Source organism: Acomys minous (genome assembly GCF_964271855.1).
Source record: "Acomys minous genome assembly, chromosome: 4".
In the NCBI taxonomy this organism is placed as follows: Eukaryota; Metazoa; Chordata; class Mammalia; order Rodentia; family Muridae; genus Acomys; species Acomys minous.
The window spans coordinates 76,963,286-76,984,329 of NC_140486.1; the positions used below are offsets into that span (position 1 = coordinate 76,963,286).

The 21,044-nt window shown below is 45.6% G+C and overlaps 1 protein-coding gene across 3 annotated transcripts in view; it reads left to right on the forward strand.

Moving 5' to 3' along the window:
• Nucleotides 1–21,044, forward strand: part of MYO1B (myosin IB) — a 173,529-nt gene that overhangs the window by 105,860 nt on the left and 46,625 nt on the right. For all 3 annotated transcript variants that reach the window (XM_084778430.1, XM_084778431.1, XM_084778429.1), the window contains exons 8-11: nucleotides 11,043–11,141; nucleotides 13,038–13,141; nucleotides 14,910–15,057; nucleotides 15,471–15,589. In XM_084778430.1, the coding sequence (XP_084634556.1) occupies nucleotides 11,043–11,141; nucleotides 13,038–13,141; nucleotides 14,910–15,057; nucleotides 15,471–15,589 (470 nt within the window). The remainder of the gene's footprint in view (nucleotides 1–11,042; nucleotides 11,142–13,037; nucleotides 13,142–14,909; nucleotides 15,058–15,470; nucleotides 15,590–21,044) is intronic.

Below are 21,044 nucleotides of genomic sequence, written 5' to 3' on the forward strand. Positions count from 1 at the left end.
GCTAGATAAGGAAATGACAGCTGTCCAAGTGTGCAGAACACCTTCATTGGTTTGTTGCAATAAAAACATTCTTTTTTCCTTTTTTTAAAACAGATTTAAAAAATGTTTTTTAAACTGCAGCTGGGCAGTAGTGGCACATGCCTTTAGCCCTGGCACTTGGGAGGCAGAGGCAGAGGCAGACAGCTCTCATATAAGTTCAAGGCCAGCTTGGTCTACCAATGGGGGCGGGGGGCTTTCAAGATAGGGTTTCTCTGTGTAGCCTTGGCTGTCCTAGACTTGTTCTGTATCCCACACTGGCCTTGAACTCATAGAGATCCACCTGCCTCTGCCTCCCAAGTGCTGAGATTAAAGGTGTGCGCCACTGTGCCCAGCTGTCAGTGTCCTCGTCCACTCTCCACCCTATTTTTTTGAGATGAAATTTCTCACTGAACCTGGAGCTCAAAGATGTGGCTGGACCACTGGCTAGCACATCCCAGAGTTCTTGTCTCTGTCCCCCCAGTGTTACAGGCACATGCCCTAGAGCCCAGCTTCTCACAGGAGTCCTAGGGTTCCGAACCCATGTGCCATACCTGTACGGCAAGCACTTTATCAGTGGAACTATCTCCCAGCCCCCAAGTACCTGGATTTTAAAGCATAAAATGTCCATCACAATTCACAGATAGGCCTAGCGCCTTCTCATTTTTAATGGGAGCGAATTCTGCGCTTCTTCCCACTTCAGCAGTTTGCAGTTCTTACGTGATTTTACTTTTCCTTTTGGTCAGCCTCACTATATACTTTTGTGTACTTGATGTTCGTGGTGATTGCACATATTTGTAAGAATGTATCGTTGTAGGGGAAAGGCCTGGAAGGGAAAGTTCTAATATGAGATGAAATTGGATAGGATGCTGCAATTTAGATTAGATGATTTTATCTGCCAAATATGGAAGCAAAGTACTCCTGCAACATTGCATATGCTGTAATCAGAAACAAATGATGGTGGCCCCTCCCAGACTGCCTGGCAGACTCCCCGAAGTGTATGGCAGCTGATGAGAGCTGTCTGGGAAAGGAGGTGACTGGAATTTAAGGCCACCATCTTAATGAACGATTAATTTTAATTCTGCAAGCTATCCATAAATCTTTAGTACTTCCTTTTTGTAAGGCAAATTAACTCTAGTTATTACATTGTTAATACTAGTTATTACGTTAACTAGTTATTACGTCAGTGGTAACAGTAACTTCGTCCTTTCATCACAGAACATGCAGCTGAACATTCTGGAATGATTTAATTAATACTGTTCTTGAAGACTCTATGAACATAATTAGAGGTTACTTTACTAAAAGTATAAGAAAGTAATTTTGGATTTGAAATTTTAAGTTCCAGCTTTAAGCAGAAATTTCGCCTTGACATAAGAATCAGCAGATTCTTACAGTATCCATGGAGAATAAATACTAAACGCTTCTTTTCCATTAAGAGTAATATGTCTGTGTGAATGAATTTCATATGGTCTTGGTTACTATGTGTTCCCACAAGAAAATTGTATTGAAATTTATGAAGTGGGAACACCCTGGTGCTTAAGAGTGTCCTTTGCTTTAGCAAAGATTAAGAAGTAAAGCTCCAGAGTTACTGCATGATTTTATGCATATATTTGTTTTTTTGGAACAGGAAGTTTAACCCCATATAGACGGGGCTGACTCATGGTGGCCCTGGAGCTGCTGCCCTGGCCTCGGTGCATGTGAAGCAATGGGAGAACCCCTGGGGTTCTCTCTACATCCTACTAAGTTAGCTTCTTGCAGCACGGGCTTTGCCATTTTGTGGAAGATGTACACTGCTTCCTTTCCCAGCAACCACTAGTAAAAGCACAAATGGTTACTGGCTAAAATTATTACTCTGAGAGAGGTGCAAGAGCCCTCTAGACAGCTGTATGCCAGGGAAGTGGAAAACAGAGGCCAGCAACTCAGTTCCCTCTCTCTAAAAGAGGTATGTATGCAATACAACTTTAAGTCTGGGACTCACTGGGAAGTTACAGATCCCTGAGGACAGTGTGCTGTTGGGAAGGAGGTGTAGTTAAAATGGAAGGTGGCAAAGCTTTCTTTAGCAGAGAAGATAAAAGAGATGTGCATGCAGATGCTCCACTGATCTGGAGTGATGCTGCTCCGCTTGCTCAGCCTTGTTGCTCGCGTACTCGTCTTTGTATTTGGGATTTGAAGATTTCTGTGCCCTACTGGTGTGAACTGGGACCTTTGAGAAACTGGGTCTCTCTCTGTCTCTGTTTCTCTCCCCGCCCTGCCAGCCCCCCTAGCTCCTCCCTGTCTCTTCCTCCCCCTTCTTTTTCTTCTTCTAATACTTCCAGGCACTTTCTTAAATCTGTGGTACTTGGACGCAATTAGACTGGAAAAATATGATATCAATCTCAAAGGTTTTTATTTGCTCAAAGAATGGCAGAGAGACGCATCTGCTCTGAGGACATCTCTAATTTCAAGTGAACCCTCTAATCTGTAAACAAAGGTGAAGATTCTGGCTGCCCTCATCCCATTTGGGTATCAGGAGCCTCACAAGACGAACTGGGGAGACACCGGCAGCCAGGTGTCCTGTTTTATCATTTGGGGCATTTACTTCATGAGCACAGTTCTCACCAGTTTATCACACGGTCTCTGGTGTTTATTACAAAGACAGCTAGTTACTGAAGTTCTCTGGTCCTCCGCATCTTCTTCCTTGAAGTGAGATTAATAGTGTGTCAGGCCGTGCGAGGATCAGGTATTTATTAGCTCTAAACTGCATGTTGTGGGCGTGGTACCTAATAAACACTAATAATGTCTGTTTTCTACTATTAAATGCTGATTTGTTCATAGTCTATAGCCTTTCACCGGCACAGAGACCGCCTGTCTATGGCTGAATAACCACCACCTGAGGAAATCTGGCATCTCAGACAGACAGACAGACAGACAGATACACACACACACACACACACACACACACACACACACACACACACACTGAATATCACATGTAAATATATGCTTTTGAAATTTTTAAGAAGTAAAGCTCCAGATTAAGTGTATGATTTTATGTATATATTTGTTTTCTTGGTGATACTGGGGATTGAATTTAGGACCTCTTGCTTATGTACTCTCCCACCAAGCTGCATGTCCATTCCTTTTCACTGTTTTGCATGCTTACACAATACAGAAGATAGCATAGAGTTGTACTGAGTACATCCTGGGCTTGGAACTTGGGTTTCCAGACATGGTGACCTGCACCTTTTCCCAGCGAGCCATCTCACGGCCCAACAATCTTATTTTAACAGCCACAGTTGGATAGATTTTTCAGGAATGGCCACTATAAATTCTCATTCTGTGTCCACACCGTTGTGCTGTCCCATTCTCGTTGAGTCAGGGCTCAGCCATGAGGCTTGTTAGTGGAAGGTCTATCAAGGAGAGACGAGCCGGACTTGGACACTGATTACATAGTGGTGCCTGGCTCTTGCTGGTTTGGAGTCTTTCTTCACTACATTGTGGACCAGCCCACAGTCATCTGCTTGGGACAGAAGAGGGGCATGAAGTGAGCTGCCCAATATGTGTTTGGGGACATTGCCCATCAGTGTCACCTAGAGACCAAAAGCAAGCCCAGAACTGCTCAATGCTTTGCAGTACTAAGATTTTAGGTGGCTTTCCTACACAGTCCAAATCAACCCATGTTGACATTTGGACAAGTGAGAAGTAGGCATGGGTTGAAGAAAATAGGCTTTGGGTTTTTTTTTTTATTATTTTTTATTAATTGATTCAGATCACAACTCAATTGCCCACCCATCACTTGTATCCTCCCATTCCTCCATCTCTCCCGCTTTTATCCTGTTCCCGTCCCCTAGGTCTGTGACCAAGGAGGACCTCCTCCCCCACTATATGGTCATAGACTGTCAAGTCTCATCTTGGTAGCCTGCTTATTCTTTCTTTGAGTGTCATCAGGCCTCCCAACCAAGGGGAGGTGGTCAAATATGGAGCACCAGAGTTCATGTCAGAGTCAGTCCCCGCTCTCCTACTGGGACTCTTGGTGAGAGAAGTATGGAAGAATGGGGAAATTGATGGATCCAGAGGGTCCTAGAAACCTATAAGAAGAACATCATGATGGGTGGATCGGGGCTCAGAGGGATCTGCTCAAACTATTGCTCTAACCAAGGACAATACGATAGTAAACATCGAACCCCCACTCTGATCTATCCAATGGACAGAAAATAGGCTTTGGTTTGTCTCCGGGACACTTAGGTGTGCTAGTAGCCCTCCAGCAATTGGAAGTCAGGAAGCCACTGATGGCACTAAGTGTCCATGGCTTCTCCCCATGGCCATTGTCCCATCTGTCTCATGGACTGAAGAGCAAAGCCAGAGGGCGCAGACCATGTATCTCATCCCTAGGCCTGGCAGTGCAGTTGCCTCGTCTCCCAGCCCGGGGAGGAGTGATGCGGGGACCGAGTGAGGCTAGGCACTTTCTCTGGGGAGCATCCTCCTGAGAGAAGCACGGAGGTGGAGGAAATGAGCTGGCCCTCCACAGAAGGTCAAGGTGGCATCGTGCCTGTGACTCCTTTTCTCTGGCATTTGTTTTGAGTTTACAGTACAGTTTTTTTTTCCTGCCTTTGTATGTTGTCTCCTCTTGGTGTGTTGTTTAACCTCGTGTGGTATCATTCTTGCCACTGTAGGATATGGGACATGATTTTATTCTTTTCACGTTGTGTAAGACTTATTACAGCTTTGTTCTTTTGTCTAATATCTTTGACTTTATTGATGTCAAATCAATGATTGGGAGTGAAACGTGTGTGTGTGTGTGTGTGTGTGTGTGTGTGTGTGTGTGTGTACACGTGCATGTGGAAACCCAAAGTTGATGTCAGGAAACATCTGCAGTTGTTCCTCCATTGTATTCGTTGAGCCAGGGTCTCTCAGTCAAACTGGTTATATCACTAGTCTAGCTGGAAAGGACTTGCACCCCCTGCCCCCCCATAACCTACAAACAATGTGCAGGGACTCTAACCTGACTCTTACCACGCTCCAGCTGGACTCTTAGCCTGTTTGTCCAGTCTTAAAACTCCTGCCATACACTCTTAGGTTGAGCAACAAAGTATGGTAAATGTAGGCCCCGCCCCGGCTTCAGGAGGATATTGCCAATTATCAATTCAGGAGGGTAGAATCAGTTATCTGCGTTCAGGAGAGATTTCTGAGACAGATTGCATTCTATTAAACACTAGTTAGCAGAGGCCCAACAGAGAGTATTCAGACGTCAGTATGGCTGGTCTCGCTGCTCAGCTTGTCCCAGGGCTTCTGCCTTCTTGGTGGGCAGTTTGCCATGCCCACCAGGCCTTACGTGTCTTGGAGACCTGATCTCAAGGATTGTATTGATTTTAAAACGGTGTTCCTAATACATGCATAAACCCATGTTTGTGTTTAGGGTTTTCCAGTGAAAACATTGAGTTCCGCTCAGTAATTCCTGGTTATTTGGTAGTTGGAGGGTTAATTATTTAAGACAAGGAGAAAAATATTGTTTTTAAATTGTATGTATTACCTGTATTATCTGTAGGCCTGGCTAGTAATCAATCAAGACACAGACACTTGTTATATTTTAAGATAGCCTTAGTTAACGTGGGGCAGGGCAGATATCAGTCCTCTAAACCACCTCCCATAGTGGCAATCCCTGCCTCAATCCCATGCCATCTGTGTCCGGTAACTTCTATCAAGTTATTTCCCATCCATCATCCCAAACACTTGCCAACCTTCCTCCTCTGGGCCGGATCCTCCATCCATGCCACCGGCCATGTGCTTCTCCTCCATCTAACCCATGGCGGCCTTCCTCTCTTCACTTCAAGTCTCTCTCCTTCTCCTCCTGGCTGTCCTTCTCCTTCCCAGAATTCCTCTCTCCTAGCCCCACCTATCTCCTCCACCCTGCCCAGGTGGGATGGCTTTTTATTAAACAAAAGGTTGGGTCACACAGACAGCAAGCTGTAATTAACATCAAAATACATCAGACCATCCCCCAACAGAAAAATGGTTAAAATTGATTACTGATGGTAGTTTCTTACATTAAGGCACACACTGTTTGAACTAGCCTTTTGCTTTAATGGCGAGGTGAGGCCTGAGTGCGTTAGATGAAACAGATATTTTCTCCCGAGAGTTCATCTGGAACCACCAGAGGGAAGGTGTGGGGACTCTGGGGCAGCCAGCATTCTGAGTCATGGGCTTGCAGAGTTAGCCCATCCTCATTGGTAAAACTGAGACAAAGGTGACTCTTCCGTAAGCCTTTACTGAGAACTGGACCTCTTCCTTTTTCTTGTTTCCTGTTCAATACTCTCTACTGACCTAACTATAGTAGCAACCATTGATGAGGTCTAATTGTTTCCTTAATTTCTAAACACCTGCTTGTTTTTATGGACAGTTGTAAATAACCTGCCCTCTCTCCATCTGGTCAGTGACTGGAAGGGAGGGACAGCCAACACATCAGTGGAGATGAGGAGGCCACCAAGGACAGTGCCGGGCCTCTTCTTTTCCTAGGAGAGAGAATAGGCATAAAACAAAGACATTTTTCCCAAACAGTCTAATCCTTTTGTTATGCCCCAGGGTGATGAGATCTTCTTCTTCTTCTTCTTCTTCTTCTTCTTCTTCTTCTTCTTCTTCTTCTTCTTCTTCTTCTTCTTCTTCTTTCTCTTCCTCCTCCTCCTCCTTCTTCCCAACCCTTTTATTTATTTTTTTTTACTCAATTTTAATTGTTTTGCCTATTTATAAAAGCTTTATCTTCCAGCAGTGGTGATGGTGGGCATTTTATTTGTCACAATTTGCCTAGGAAAGATGTTATAAGACATGAGCAAACACATGGCCATCTTGTGGTTTAGCTAGTAAGTTTTCAAAATTAGAAAGCCCCCAAAGTAAGTGTGTGTGTGTCAGCAGTCAGTTGGTGATGGCCTGTTGAGTAGGGAAGCAAATCCTGGTTGCAGTGTCTCTTTGTCCCTATTGTTACCTTGTGCATGGCTTAATGAGTTTATCTCTATATGATATGAATTTATGTTGAACTTCTTGAGATGCAGTGGCAGGGCTGGGGAGATGACTCAGTGGTTAAGAGCACTGTCTGCTCTTCCAAAGGACCCGGGTTCAATTCCCAGCCACCACATGGCAGCTCACAACTGTCTGTAATACCAGTTCCAATGGCAGCACCCTCACACTAAAATAAAATTAAATAAATTATTTTTTTTTTAAAGTATTAAAAGAGACGCAGTGGCATTGGGGTATCTGGAGAGCGTCAGATGCTCTGCTGTACTAAGTACCTGGTATCTGGTAATAATAACCTCTGTAACTCTCCCTAGCTGAGGCCCAGCTGGTTCTGGCAGGAGTTCTGCAGGCGGAAGAGAATTGGGGGGGGCGGAGGCGTTGCTCTGTTTTCACTGCATTCGGGTCACAGTTGCATAAACTAGCGTGGTCAGGTGAGAAGTCCCTACAGTGAACTGTGCTTACAGCCACCGCTTGGAGTAATAATTATTTGATGTGGCTGTGTGCCGTTTGCTTGTGTTGGTACACGCTCGCTCAGCACAAAACACCAACAGGGAAAGGTTTCAAGCCTTAGTAAATTAGTTGGGGGCAAACATCTCCTCTAATTACTTTTCTACCTGGAAGCTTATGACTTACATGAAAAGTCATAAAAAAAAACTGAAACAGGCTCTGGGGTAATAGAGCAGGCACGGTAAGTAGTAAAACCTTCAACCGCTTTGCAATAAAAAGCTTCCTCGTTTCGTAAGGGAGTTGCTTAGCGAATTCATGGATGTCATATAAAGTCTGGCGTTTTCCAAATGCTTAAGTGGTTTACATTCTTTAATTTTTTTTTTTTTTAAATTCCTGAAAGATCACAGAGCCTAGCAGTGAACCCCAGTAAGCTAAGCTCTGGGTTCACACTCTGTCCGGATGACATGGGCTCCTTTTCTCATCTGTAAAGGAGAGGTGACAGTCGGCCTCAGAGCCGCTCTCAGGGCTGCGTATGCTAACAAACGGGAAGGAAGCTGAAGTTCTGCCTCGCCTTCCCTTTTAAACACCATGAGCCATGTTTGACTATGGCCACCATTGCCGACCATAATCAGTACATGTGTAGGTCAAGTACATTTGGTCAGTCAGCATTCCTTGTCACACGCTGGTCTTTAATTCAGTGATGTCACGGCAATGAATCTGACAGCTACTGCTGTTTCTACGTTCTCCATTGTCTGAACATTTCAAAGAGGCCAGGGGGCAAGCTAAGCAGTGTGTTGCAGTTACTGCAGTGTGGACAATGTGTCAGTGAAGGTATTAGTGTGAAGGTACTGTTTTATGTCCTGAAGCATGAGAAATGATATTTGGGCTGGAGAGATGGCTCAGTGGTTAAGAGTACTGCCTGCTCTTCCAAAGCACCCGGGTTCAATTCCCAGCACCCACATGGCAGCTCACAACTGTCTGTAACTCCAAGATCTGACACTTCCACACGAAAGGACATAAATTAAAATTAAAAAATAAAATATTTAAGAAAAAAAAATGATGTTTAAGTGCTGCAAAGCACATTTGTCCCTTGACTAAGGGGCCATTGTCAAGTAAGAAGCAGCAGGCTAGGGAGGTGTCCAAGGCTTATGGGGTGTACCAGGTCTTTTAGGGATCTGAAAAGAACCTGGAGAGCTTACTTACTTTGTCTTCTTCACCCTCACTTTCTCAGTCATAGCAACTTGTTATTTCTTTCTGTGAGTGAGTGAAAGAGAGAGAGAGAGAGAGAGAGAGAGAGAGAGAGAGAGAGAGAGAGAGAGAGAGAGAGAAAGGGAGGGAGGGAGGGAGGGAGAGAGAGAACATGCATATGTCATGGTGCCTGTGTAGAGGTCAGAAGATGATTTCGGGTCTCGGCTCTCTCCTACTTTGTTTGAGGCAGGCTATCATATTCACTGATGCAGTTACCAGGTAGCTGACTCATGAGATTTTGAGGTTTCTCCTGGTTCCTCCCATCTCACTGGAGATGGAGGGCGTACAGACATGCCGTGCCACGTCTGGTTTTACTTGGATTCCTGGTATCCGAACTGTGGTCATCATGCATGCTTGGCACGTGCTTTATCCACCGAGCCATCTCCACAGCCGTCGACTTATATCAACTGGAAAGACTTTTGTGTTGGTTTCTGTGGCATGGTCACTGACGCGGGACTTGTCAGCCACGAGGAAGAAAGCCTTCACGTTGCTCATGCCTGACTATTTCCTGGTGCTTAGTGGGCGAGTGTCAGTGATCCACTGAAGAAATGTGTGTATGAATGGACAAAGCAGAACACAGCCCTTGTTTGTATTTCCCACTTAGTCAGTTACTTTCTTCTGGGCGTGGTGATTCCCTTTCAGGATTAGCTTCTCTTCAAAGAATCTGCCCCTGGGTTCTTTGTTCTAGAATTGTGCAGTACTGTTACAATCTCGTCGAAGCTTGACTGCTTCGTAAGTAAAACCACGTGTGTTTTTACCCATATATGTTCCCGCACGCATGTGCACCTGTTAATTGTTTGAACTTTCATTTCTTTACATGATGAATATTGCACACTGCTCCCCACTAAGTTACTGATTTGGGCTTTTGCTTCCTACCTCTCCTTTTTTCTAAATGCCCAACTCAACATTCTTCACCGTAGTTTGGGGCATCGCAGTCTCTCAAGATGTGTGACCGCTGGAGATAAATGTAGAAGATCTACAGTGTCTCATTTCTAATATTGTGATACTGAAATATTTCTTTCTTTCTCCAGTTGGCTTGGAATAGGTCTCGCATCCTATCTTGCCATTCTTGTTTTTGTTTGTTTTGGTTTTGTTGTTGTTGTTGTTGTTTTTCGAGACAGGGTCTCTCTGTGTAGCCTTGGCTGTCCTGGACTTACTTTGTAGACCAGGCTGGCCTCGAACTCACAGTGATCCACCTGCCTCTGCCTCCCGAGTGCTGGGATTAAAGGCGTGCACCACCACGCCTATCTTGTCATTCTTATAAACAGCCTCCTGTATTTTGAACACACTAGAGTTCCCATCCGCCACAGCTACATTGTTAAGTTCCCATCCGCCATAGCTACACTGTTAAGTTCTCTCCACTCTGCATCAAGCACTCTTGTAGATGCCACAGATGCATCTGTGCACATCCTTCTGGAGCCTGCCTGGCGCTCTTTTAACCTCACACCCATTAAATAACATTGGGTTTTCAACGTGATTAGGACTAAGCATGCCAGTAACATCAGTAAAGAGAACTCACCGCTTAGAGTGTCGCTAAGCAATGGCGGTTTACAGCTAGAAGTGTAAATGTATGAGGAAGAATTTTACAGTTAAAATTGGCCTTTGCCAGCAGCGCTCAGACCCTCTCTTGTGTCCCTAGTGAGGGGTTAGCAGGATTCCAGGCAGGAGGAGACTGCTGCCTGTATTTTGTCACGATGACTCCTTTCTTGTGTCTTTGTTAATATGTTTTCATTTCTGGGGAAAAGTGTCAAAAGTTAATGAGACCTTAAGTTTAAGAGATGAAAAAGTATCTGGAGTGTTTGTCAAATTATACAAAATCCTAATACTTGAAGATCTGGAAAACGGCACTTTGATTCTCCCAGAAGGTGGGGTGTGCATACAGTGTGGAGCCGGGAATATGCGCCTGGATTGGATGTTCCGACTTCACACCTGAGCCCCTAAAGCCCTGCCTGGGTGTCCAGCTGTACATATGATGATGCCTTATAAAACGGCAGGGCTTCGCAGCTGGTTTTTCAGCATTTTGATTATTACGTGAATCTCAATGATGCATTTCAATCCTTTCATTTGTAGCGTTACATCTTAAAGTCTTTAATATGACCATTAAAAATAGGATATTAGTATTAAAAGCTATTATCTTGAATGGACTTGTTGGATATAACTGCTTTATTTGGCAGTTTAGTTGATTTTAATTGAGTTGTGCTTCTTTTTCAAAGTAGAAGTTAAAGCATGGCTTCTTTTATTGTTTTATTTTATTAGTATAAAACTGATGAAAGAGAGAGCAAGTATGCCATGTTTAAAGGCAATGTGAATTCTATACAATTTAGTTTTGTTTGCTTTTTTCCTTTTAGATCTTTTAGAGAAATCTCGTGTTGTTAAGCAGCCCAGAGGTGAAAGAAACTTCCACGTGTTCTATCAGCTGCTGTCTGGTGCCTCTGAGGAGCTCCTCCGTAAGTCCACATTTCTGTCTTTGCTTTTTATTGTCACAGCATTTTCTGAAACACTCTCTACAACACCCTCTCTGTATGTTTTTTCCGTGTAGAACTTTCATTTCATCTTGTTCTGGTGTCCTCTGCCACGCCCCAGGATTTCTTTCATATTTCTGTATCTCACCAGGGGCCAAGTCATGTACCCCACATGTGCTAAGCCCTTAGAGTTGGAGAAGGCCTCCCACAAATTTACAATCAAAGTGGAGGACTAGCACACTTAAGGAAAGAGAATTGGCAGCGTAGTAAAGGTCTACAATTGCCTAAGACTTTTCTCAGAGAAAATTTAAAAAGCATGGGGAGTGCGGCGGGCAAGGTGGCTCAGTGGACAAAGGAACTTGCCGAGCCTGACATCCTAGTTCCACCCCTGGGACGCATGTGTCCTAAGGAGAGAACCAACTCCCACAAGTTGTCCTGACCTCTGCACCCTTGCCATGATACAAGTGCATGTATATACATACATACATGCATACATACATACATACATACATATATACATACATACATGCATACATATATACATACATACCTATATGTACTCATAAATGTATAGTAAATAAATAGGTGTAATCATTTCTTAAAGTCATAGGGAAGATATTTGTAGCCATAGCAGAATTAACATCTGACTATCAGAGATTTTTAGAGAGTTAATATAAGGTCACAAGGAAATTATTTAATAGCTCTTGGCTACATCATCAAATCCTTCAAATCAGAAGAGCTATGGGAGGGAGGCCACATTCAGGGAGATGATCTCTTGTGTTCGCTACTTTTCTTATTTCTGTGACTTATACTTAGGGAGAAGAGTGTAGCTGGGGAAAGGCTGATGTGGTTCACGGTGCATGGGGTTGGGGGTGACAGGGAAGGGGGGGTGGCGGCTGTGTTCTCAGTTGTAGCAGTGGGGCTCGGAGTCTACTCATACCTGCTCAGAGACGTGAATCCTGGGGTTCACCATGCTCACTCTGCCTAACATCTAGAGGTATGTCTCTTAGGGGATCCTAAGTTCAGTTGACAGCGAAGATTACCCGTCATCACCGTGGCCCCGATAGCCAGCATGTGCACATTAAAGCCGGCGGAGTTAACCGCTGTGTGTACATGGGCAGGGGGTGAAAAGGGTACAGGTGGGGAGACTGCTCTCATGGCTGCCCTTGCAATCTACTGATCTAATGAGAGCCTGCGGCTGCCAGTGGCAGTTTCCCCACACAGAATCACGAAACGGTCAGAGTCTTTACCCTGTCTTACCATCGTTGAGGATATATCACTCCAAAATAATTCATATGAGTCCAAAGCCAGCTTATATGAAGGACGTTTTCCACTCCCTGTGTTTATCCATTCCTTGTCCCAATATTTCCCAGCAACAGTTACAAAAGTGGGTTTCAGGAGAAGCTGCTCTTGATCTTTGTGCATCAATTTTTTTTTTCAGGGCCACTTTGTTTGACTACTCTTTTTTTTTTCTTTTCTCTTTTTGAAGAATTATTTTTGTACATACACATTTATATTATCACACATAAATACAATAGCTTACCTATGGCAAGAAGAACCACATCATAATCAGGAATTATATAAATGTTACATTCTTAGTGTTTTGGCTAGCTGTATTTGACAGCCCTGAAGAAGACATCTTTCCTATGTTGGTGCATCTAAAATTCTGAATGTAAATCAGTCTCCATCACGTATTGTCACTATCAACTTAGAACACCTATCTAGACCTAAAAGCATTTTAACCCCTAAACTATGCATCAATTTCTATTGTTGACTTGGTACATGATACAAGGGATATTTTATCTGGAGGGTAAGGAATGAAGTCATGGGGAGCAGTACGTTATTAAAATGACTTATGGGTTTGTATGCGTGACTCAACAGACAAGCTAAAACTCGAGCAGGATTTCAGCAGATACAACTACCTGAGTCTGGACTCTGCCAGAGTTAATGGTGTGGACGACGCTGCCAATTTCAGAACTGTTCGGGTAAGAAGAGCCTTCATTCCACTGTATCATGGGTAACCCGTACTGCCGAGCCAGACTGCTTGCAGCTCAGGTTCCGTTACATTGTAATTTATGCTCCCCAAGGTTTTAGGCACACCCAAGTATTCATTATGTTTTTATTATTTTGGTTTCACACTAGCTCAACAATCATATATGGTTTTAAAAGATTTATTTATTTATTATGTATACAGTGCTCAGCCTGCATGTACACCTGCAGGCCAGAGGAGGGCATCAGATCACATTATAGATGGTTGTGAGCCATCATGTGGTTGCTGGGAATTGAACTCATGCCCTCTGGAAGAGCAGTCAGTGCTCTTAACCGCTCAGCCATCTGTCCAGCCCCCGTATACGCTTTTGACGGCCCTGTTTACTACAGCACGTTGCTTTACCCTTCGTGAAAAGGAGCCTTCATCTATTGTCTTGGGACTTGACCCTCACTGTGTGTTGAAAATCTAAGTATTTTTATAGCCAAAGTTAATTTCCCAATGTGAAAACTGCCCTTGGGTCCTGTTAGGTCCAAAGTATTTTTAGGCAAAAAAATAAAAAAATAAAAAAATAAAAAGTCTTGTTTTTAAGCAGATCTAGAAAATGATGTACACGTTGGAAGACTCTGCATTCCTCATTCATTAGGAAAGAAATGACTTTTACTCTTTATGTTTTCCGTCCTTTTGTGGCACGCACTTTCAGAATTCCTCCCATCATGACATTAGGGCAACTGGGATTTACTTCCAAGTGAGACAGCTGAGGCTGAGGGGAGGAGCAGCGGGAGGAGGTGACGCAAAACGGAAGCTGATTGGAAAGGTTGTGGGGTCCTTTCCCGGTTCTTGCCACTCAGGTGTATGTTTGAGAGTTTCCGTATCAAGAAGTGCACAATACTCCCACTGCTGTGTAGACTTGTTACACACACACAGACAATGATTATACCAGCTGTTCTCAGAGAGATGTCTCTCAGTGTGCCCTTGTACGGCGGTGTATAAACACCGCATATGGAAGCAATAGTCTGGACATGACTTTGCTCAAGACTTGAGTCCAAGGCCAGTTCTGTAACCGCTTTCCCTGGCACATGGTTGGCTCTCTGTGTGCATTTGTGAATGAAGAAGTGTTCCCTGCGTCCTTCAGGGGCACCTCACCTTTGCAAACTGGTGTTTTCCTCCTATGTGAAATAAGCAAGGTTGTCTCTGCCGCTGGAGGTTGTGGAAATGTCTTGTTTGGTTTTGTTTCTAGAAGCTGAAGCCCAATATGGGGGGAAAAAAACAAAAAAAATCTATGGAAAGCCGCTGGTTGACTGAAAGTGGGGAGGAGCACTTAGCTCTCAGTCTCCTTCTCTGTCTTCCTGTCTGTGCCAGACTCTGTCATAAGTGTGCATGGTGCCTGGGACCCTGCCATAAGTGTGCATGGTGCCTGGGACTCTGCCATAAGTGTGCATGGTGCCTGGGATTCTGCCATAAGTGTGTGTGGTGTCTGGGACTCTGCCATAAGTGTGTGTGGTGCCTGGGACTCTGCCATAAGTGTGCATGGCGCCTGGGACTCTGCCATAAGTGTGCATGGCACCTGGGAGGCCCTGAAGTCACAGTTTGGAACCAGTGAGCACGATAATTGCTTTGTCTTTTAAATTTTTTTTTACTTCCAAAGTAAATCTGTGATATTATTCATTACATTTCATTATTTGTTAAAACAAGCAAATGGTAACAACAAAACAACGGCAGGTACTGAAGTGTAGAAGGAAAGCCGGTGCCTCTCTCCCCTCCAGAATGCCATGCAGATCGTGGGCTTCAGCGATCACGAGGCCGAGTCTGTCCTGGAGGTGGTAGCCACCGTTTTGAAACTGGGGAACATCGAGTTCAAGCCCGAATCACGAGTGAATGGTTTGGACGAAAGCAAAATCAAAGATAAAAACGGTAAGTCAGTGCAGAAGCAGCGTGGCTGGCACAAGAACTTTCTTTGAACGTCTGCACAGTTTCTAATCTAGAAAGCAAACCTTGGGCTTCATAGGTTTGACAAAACTGACTAGTGAAACTGAATAGAAATACTATTCCACTATTACACTCAAGTTTTCTTTCCCTCCCTCGCTCCATGTGTGTGTCTTTCTTTTAGTTTATATATTCCCTTTACATCCCGATTGTAGCCCCCACCCTCCCCTCCTTCCAGTCCCCCCTCCCTCCTCTCCTCCCGGTCCCCCCCCCCCACCCTGCAGTGAGGTTTTCACCCTTCTGATTCATACATGTTTATACACTTGAGTATAATTTGGAAGAAACCGCGGAGGACTTGAGCACACAGAGTCACCGTTCCTGTCTTCCTCTGCCCCCAACAGAGTTAAAAGAAATTTGTGAGCTGACCAGCATCGATCAGCTGGTTCTGGAAAGAGCGTTCAGTTTCCGAACAGTCGAAGCGAAGCAGGAGAAGGTTTCAACCACCCTGAATGTGGCTCAGGTGGGTGGGTACACTGTGACATGCAGAAGAAAGGGTTTCTTAAGCGGTGGCGTTATTTTTATGTGAAATGTTTTTTGCAGGCTGTTACCTCCTGGTCGCCCTGTAGTCCACTTACTGTTGTAGGCACTGGGTCACAAGCAGGAAGGTGTATACATACTTGGTATAACAGAAGTTACGTTTTATTATGCTGTGGCTCAGTACACAAGGCTCACACTCCAAAGTCATAACCGTGGTCCCACACCTGTGTCCTCAAGGCTGCTGCCCTGTGTGACATGTCTTAGCTGAAGGTCAGGTCCAGTCTCTAACAGAAGTCTCTGGTTAAGGGTCAGGATCCTGGGAGAGACTCTCCAGTTTCAGGGCAGATCAAGGTGGCACCTCTCAAGATGTGCATAGCAGAGCATCGCTCTTGGTCTGTGGTTATACACTGTCCAGTGGGCCTCATGGGGTTCTAGGACTGTGTCTCGTTACCTACAGTGAGTGACGTCACTGGGTTCCGGTTATCAAGTGCAGCCTTAGGTCTAGCGGGGTTCCTGATATTTTTTTTTTTTACATATCCAAAAGGCTTTTTTTTTTTTTAAACTATGCTCCTTTCACATTGGGAACATTGAGGAAAATTAAACAGATAAGGCTTTCTATCCTCAGGGAGCTGAGAACTAAAGTGTGCTGCAGGGGGGAGGTTAGGGTAATAGGCAGTAGACACAACACAGGGCTTAGGAGAAAGGGCGGAGCAGGGACAAGGAAGATCAGCGTCCATGGGGCAGGAAGGAAGGTCATCAGCCTGAGAGGCAAGCTGGGAACCAGCGGCAGCATCCGGTAGACGGCTGGCTGTGAAGAGCAGAGCCTAGGAGAAGGAACAGGGAAATACAGGAAGGACACCCACCAATCAGAGCCGCGCATTGAGCCAGGGGTTATGGCCTTGCTGGATCTGCTCTGAAAGAGAAGGCAACAGCATCGCCTATGGCATAAGGCATGGATAAGAGGAGTAGTGGCAATGGATTCAGTGTTTTAGGAGGAGAGCATTGGTAGACAGAGGAAGCTCACATGTCAAAGTCACTCTCTTCCTTCCGTGTTGACCTCCCACTGCTCTTCACACTGAGGCCAGAGACGTGTTCCTACACCAGTATCTGGGTAGCTTCTGCAGTTATGTGTGCGACGTAAATGCACTCCCCATGACATCGGGAGGCCTGTGGGGGTGCGAACCCCTTGTCCTGCCAGTTTGACACTTTTCTGCTAGTCAGTGCTGACCTGGGCCAGCGTTAAGTGCCTCACTAACACTCCTCACGCAGGCCACTTCGCTTATGGTATCTTCTGGTCTTCCCCTCCTTGCAAGCAGCCATGGATGGTTGCATTGGAACCGTTGCACTTTACGGCCACTGTAAACACAGCGGGGTAGAATCCATTCAGCCCTCTGTTCCGGTCCTGCTATCCTTTACCGTCTCTGTACTTCTGCCGCTGTAGAAATGCTTTGCCGTATGGAGATTTGGATTGTAGCAGCTCTTCCCTCACTGAAACTGGGGTATTCTTTCCTCCTAAATAACCGCTTCTGCCTTCAGACCTGTGTGAGCCAGCTGACTGCTCACAGTCTTATAGTGGTGAGCAACTGACTTCGTCGAGAAGCTGTCGGAAGCTCGCCGGAGTACAAGCCCAGACAGGAACCCATTATTAAAGAAATTGAAACTTAAGAAAAGTGTTGGGGGAGACATAGTGAGAAAGAATGGACAAAATGGTATTTCAAAAAGAAAGAAAGACAGGATTGGTCCTGCATCAGGCTCCGCCAGGCTTGGCTATAGCCTGAGGTTTGGGTTTCAGGTCATGGCTGGGGATGTCAAGCTGGGCTTAGGGAATGTGTGCCAGGGGTTCTTGGACTTGGGTGGCTTGTTTAAGTTGTTCGGGTTTTGTGTTTCTTTGTTTGTTTTGTTTCTGTTTTTGTGTTTTGTCCATACCTCTAGAGAGGTGGCTTCTGTGATCTGAGGGAGGGCTAAAGAGTTTGGGATTCTGATACAAGCAAAGGTCACGTATAGAGAACCATCAAATCTGGACATTTTTCAACAGCCAGAGGAGTTGTTGTGTATGTAAGACCCAGGGTTGGGTGGGGGGTGGGGTAGAGAGGAGAGGGGAGGGGAGAGGTGGGGGTGTGATGTGTGGAATTCGGAATCTGCTCTTGGGGTGTTTGCCTCTTGCCTTTTATTCAACCTCTCCAGACCAGACCCAGTTGCCTCATAGCTGATAAGGTTGTTTGAGTTTCCTTTTATCACTTGGTAAAACTTCCCTGCAGTTTTTAAACCTTTGTCTTTAAAGATCTGGTCTGAGCCCCTGAGGCATGTGGCAGTTGGGGTGGCAGCTGCTCTTTAAGGTTGCTGGCCTTGTCTGGTAGCTTTTCTGTCAGAGGCAGTTTATTCTGTCCACCTTTGGTTCCAGTCACATCTTTCCTGTTCTCCTGCCTCCTTTTCTCCTAAAGCAGTTTTAGCTCTTTCTACAGACCTGGTGACTAACGCGGAGACAGTGGACACTTGAGGCAGAGTCTGTCTCCAGGATCCACTAGATCTTTCTCTCTTTAGCTTCAAGGGCCCTCTGCAATCTGACCCTTCCTGAGATAACCGTGACTTGTCTTAGTTGCTTCTGAGTTTTTGTAAGAGCCCCATTTACTTTTACTTGGTGTCTGTCTTTCCCCTTGCTTGCCCATCATGCCTATGTCATGTCGACGGATGTACATGGGTCATATGGAGAGTGCCTGACATGTCATATACTCTCCATCCGAAGAGATGTTTCTGATGAAACAGGCTCCCGAGCCCCCGTTGCCTGGCCTCCCTTTCTTTCTCTGCTCTTACCTTCCCTCAGATGGAGCTCTCTGTGCTAATGTGACCTCTGCGCCCTACAGGCTGTGACCCACCTTGTAGAATCCACCAGGGGTTTTCCAACCTGAGCATCCGGCAGAGCAGGAAAGCATGATGTTTTCACAGTGTGCTTAGGATCTGAGTGGTGAATCGTCACCCGCGGTGTTGCCCCTCACTTCCGTACATGATTACAGCAGTGATCCTTAACTGGAAGCCACGCCCCTGTTCTTCCTGCTTCCTAGGTTACTAGTGTACACAGGACACAGCTCAGTTCAGGTTCCAGACGTCCTGGGTACCAGAATAACAACAAGAAGAGCCATCTGTGGGTCCAGGAAGAGCCTCACGAGCAGATTTTACTTGAGCACTGGAAAGTTGGGCCTTTATTTGGATTGCCTTTAAAATGTAGAGTTTGGGAGCCTTTAACCCTAGAACCCAGCCCCCAGCCATACAGACCCACTGCTTCCCTGTCATTTCTGTCACAGTCTAAAAACATTTGAGTTTGTGACTTTTGAAATGGAGCGTGTATTTTAAAGCAGCAAAGAAGATAAATGATGGCTACTGGGTTTACATTAAGAAATATAAAGGAGCACTTCAGAGCGTGTTGTCACCCAGTTGCATTATATATCGCAAGATCAGACAGAGGGTGGGGAGCTGGGTGACTTTAAGATAGGCTTATTTGTAAGTAAGAGATATTTAGAGATGCCTTGAATTCACAAGAAGAAAAGGGGAGAGATTAAGAAATAACCAGAATGGGCAGCACCCCACACTTCTGGGCGCTTGTGTCACTTATTGTAAGAGAGTGGAAATCTACAGAAAGGGGTGGTGGGCAAAGTCGACAAGCTTGTACATTCGCTTTTGCCTGCAGACTCAGTTCTGATGGCATGCATTTCTATTGTGGAGTCTCGCGTGACCTCGGACTTTTCCTCGTTCCCTTCCTTCTTCCTCCCCCCTTCCTCCTTCCCTCTTCCTCCCCCTTCCTCCTCTCTTCCTCCTCCCTTCCTCCTTCCCTCTTCCTCCCTCTTCCTCCTTCTCTCTTCCTCCCCCTTCCTCCTCCTCTCTTCCTCCCCCTTCCTCCTTCCCTCTTCCTCCTCCCTTCCTCCTCCTCTCTTCCTCCCCCTTCCTCCTTCCCTCTTCCTCCCTCTTCCTCCTTCTCTCTTCCTCCCCCTTCCTCCTTCCCTCTTCCTCCTCCCTTCCTCCTCCTCTCTTCCTCCCCCTTCCTCCTTCCCTCTTCCTCCCTCTTCCTCCTTCTCTCTTCCTCCCCCTTCCTCCTTCCCTCTTCCTCCCCCTTCCTCCTTCTCTCTTCCTCCCTCTTCCTCCTTCTCTCTTCCTCCCCCTTCCTCCTTCCCTCTTCCTCCCTCTTCCTCCTTCTCTCTTCCTCCCCCTTCCTCCTTCCCTCTTCCTCCCCCTTCCTCCTTCTCTCTTCCTCCCCCTTCCTCCTCCTCTCTTCCTCCCCCTTCCTCCTCCTCTCTTCCTCCCCCTTCCTCCTCCTCTCTTCCTCCCCCTTCCTCCTCCTCTCTTCCTCCCCCTTCCTCCTTCTCTCTTCCTCCCCCTTCCTCCTCCTCTCTTCCTCCCCCTTCCTCCTCCTCTCTTCCTCCCCCTTCCTCCTCCTCTCTTCCTCCCCCTTCCTCCTCCTCTCTTCCTCCCCCTTCCTCCTTCTCTCTTCCTCCCCCCTCACCCTCTCGTTCCTCCTTTCTTTTCCTTTCCCTGCTCTTCTTTTCTCCCTTCCTTCTCTCCAATTTCTAGCAAATGTCCTATTTGTTTATATTTTTTTAATTTTATATACGATTGCTCTAACTGCATGTGCACCTGCAGGCTAGAAGAGGGCATCCGATCCCAGTATAGATGGTTGTGAGTCACCATGTGGTTGCTGGGAATTGAACTCAGAACCTCTGGGAGACTAGACAGTGCTCTTAACTGCTAAGCCGTCTCTCCAACCCAAATGGCCTATTTTCTACACCTGGTTTCCTTGGGGTAGAAAATACTAAACCAAAGGGGTTTAGTATTTTCTACCCCAGGGTTTCTCTGTGTAGCCTTGGCTGTGCAGGACTCGTTTTGTAGATAGACCAGGTGGCCTCAGCCTCACAGCAAGCCACCTGCTTCTGCCTCCCTGAGTAACTGGATTACAGGTGTGCACCACCTGGCCTGGCCGAAGGGGTTTAGTATTAACTAGGAAGTGTCTGGTGATATGGAGGAGGTGCTCTATTCTCACCAGGCAAGTGGGTGTGTTCTACAATTGCTGCCCATGGTCTTTAAAGAAGAAGAAAAAAAAAAAGCAACAAATATTTCACAGCCTAGCAAGACGCATTCTCTATAAAGTGAAAATATGCCGATTTATCTTGACTCCCTACATAGAATCTGCACAGTACACATGGGTGTTTAATTTCCTCTTCTTGGTACTCATTCCTGCTTTTCCTCTGTTCTATAACACTAGGATGAGTATTTTTGTGACAGAAACTTCTGTAGTGTTTGGAATTAACTTCCGCGTGCGAAAATGGAGGCTGGGCAAAACATTCGCCTAATTCTCTTAAAGTTTGACTACTCATCCATCACATATTACAAGTTGCCCCCAAAAGAAATTTGATGTAAATAGCCTAAATCTTTGTAAAGTCTTGTTAATATTA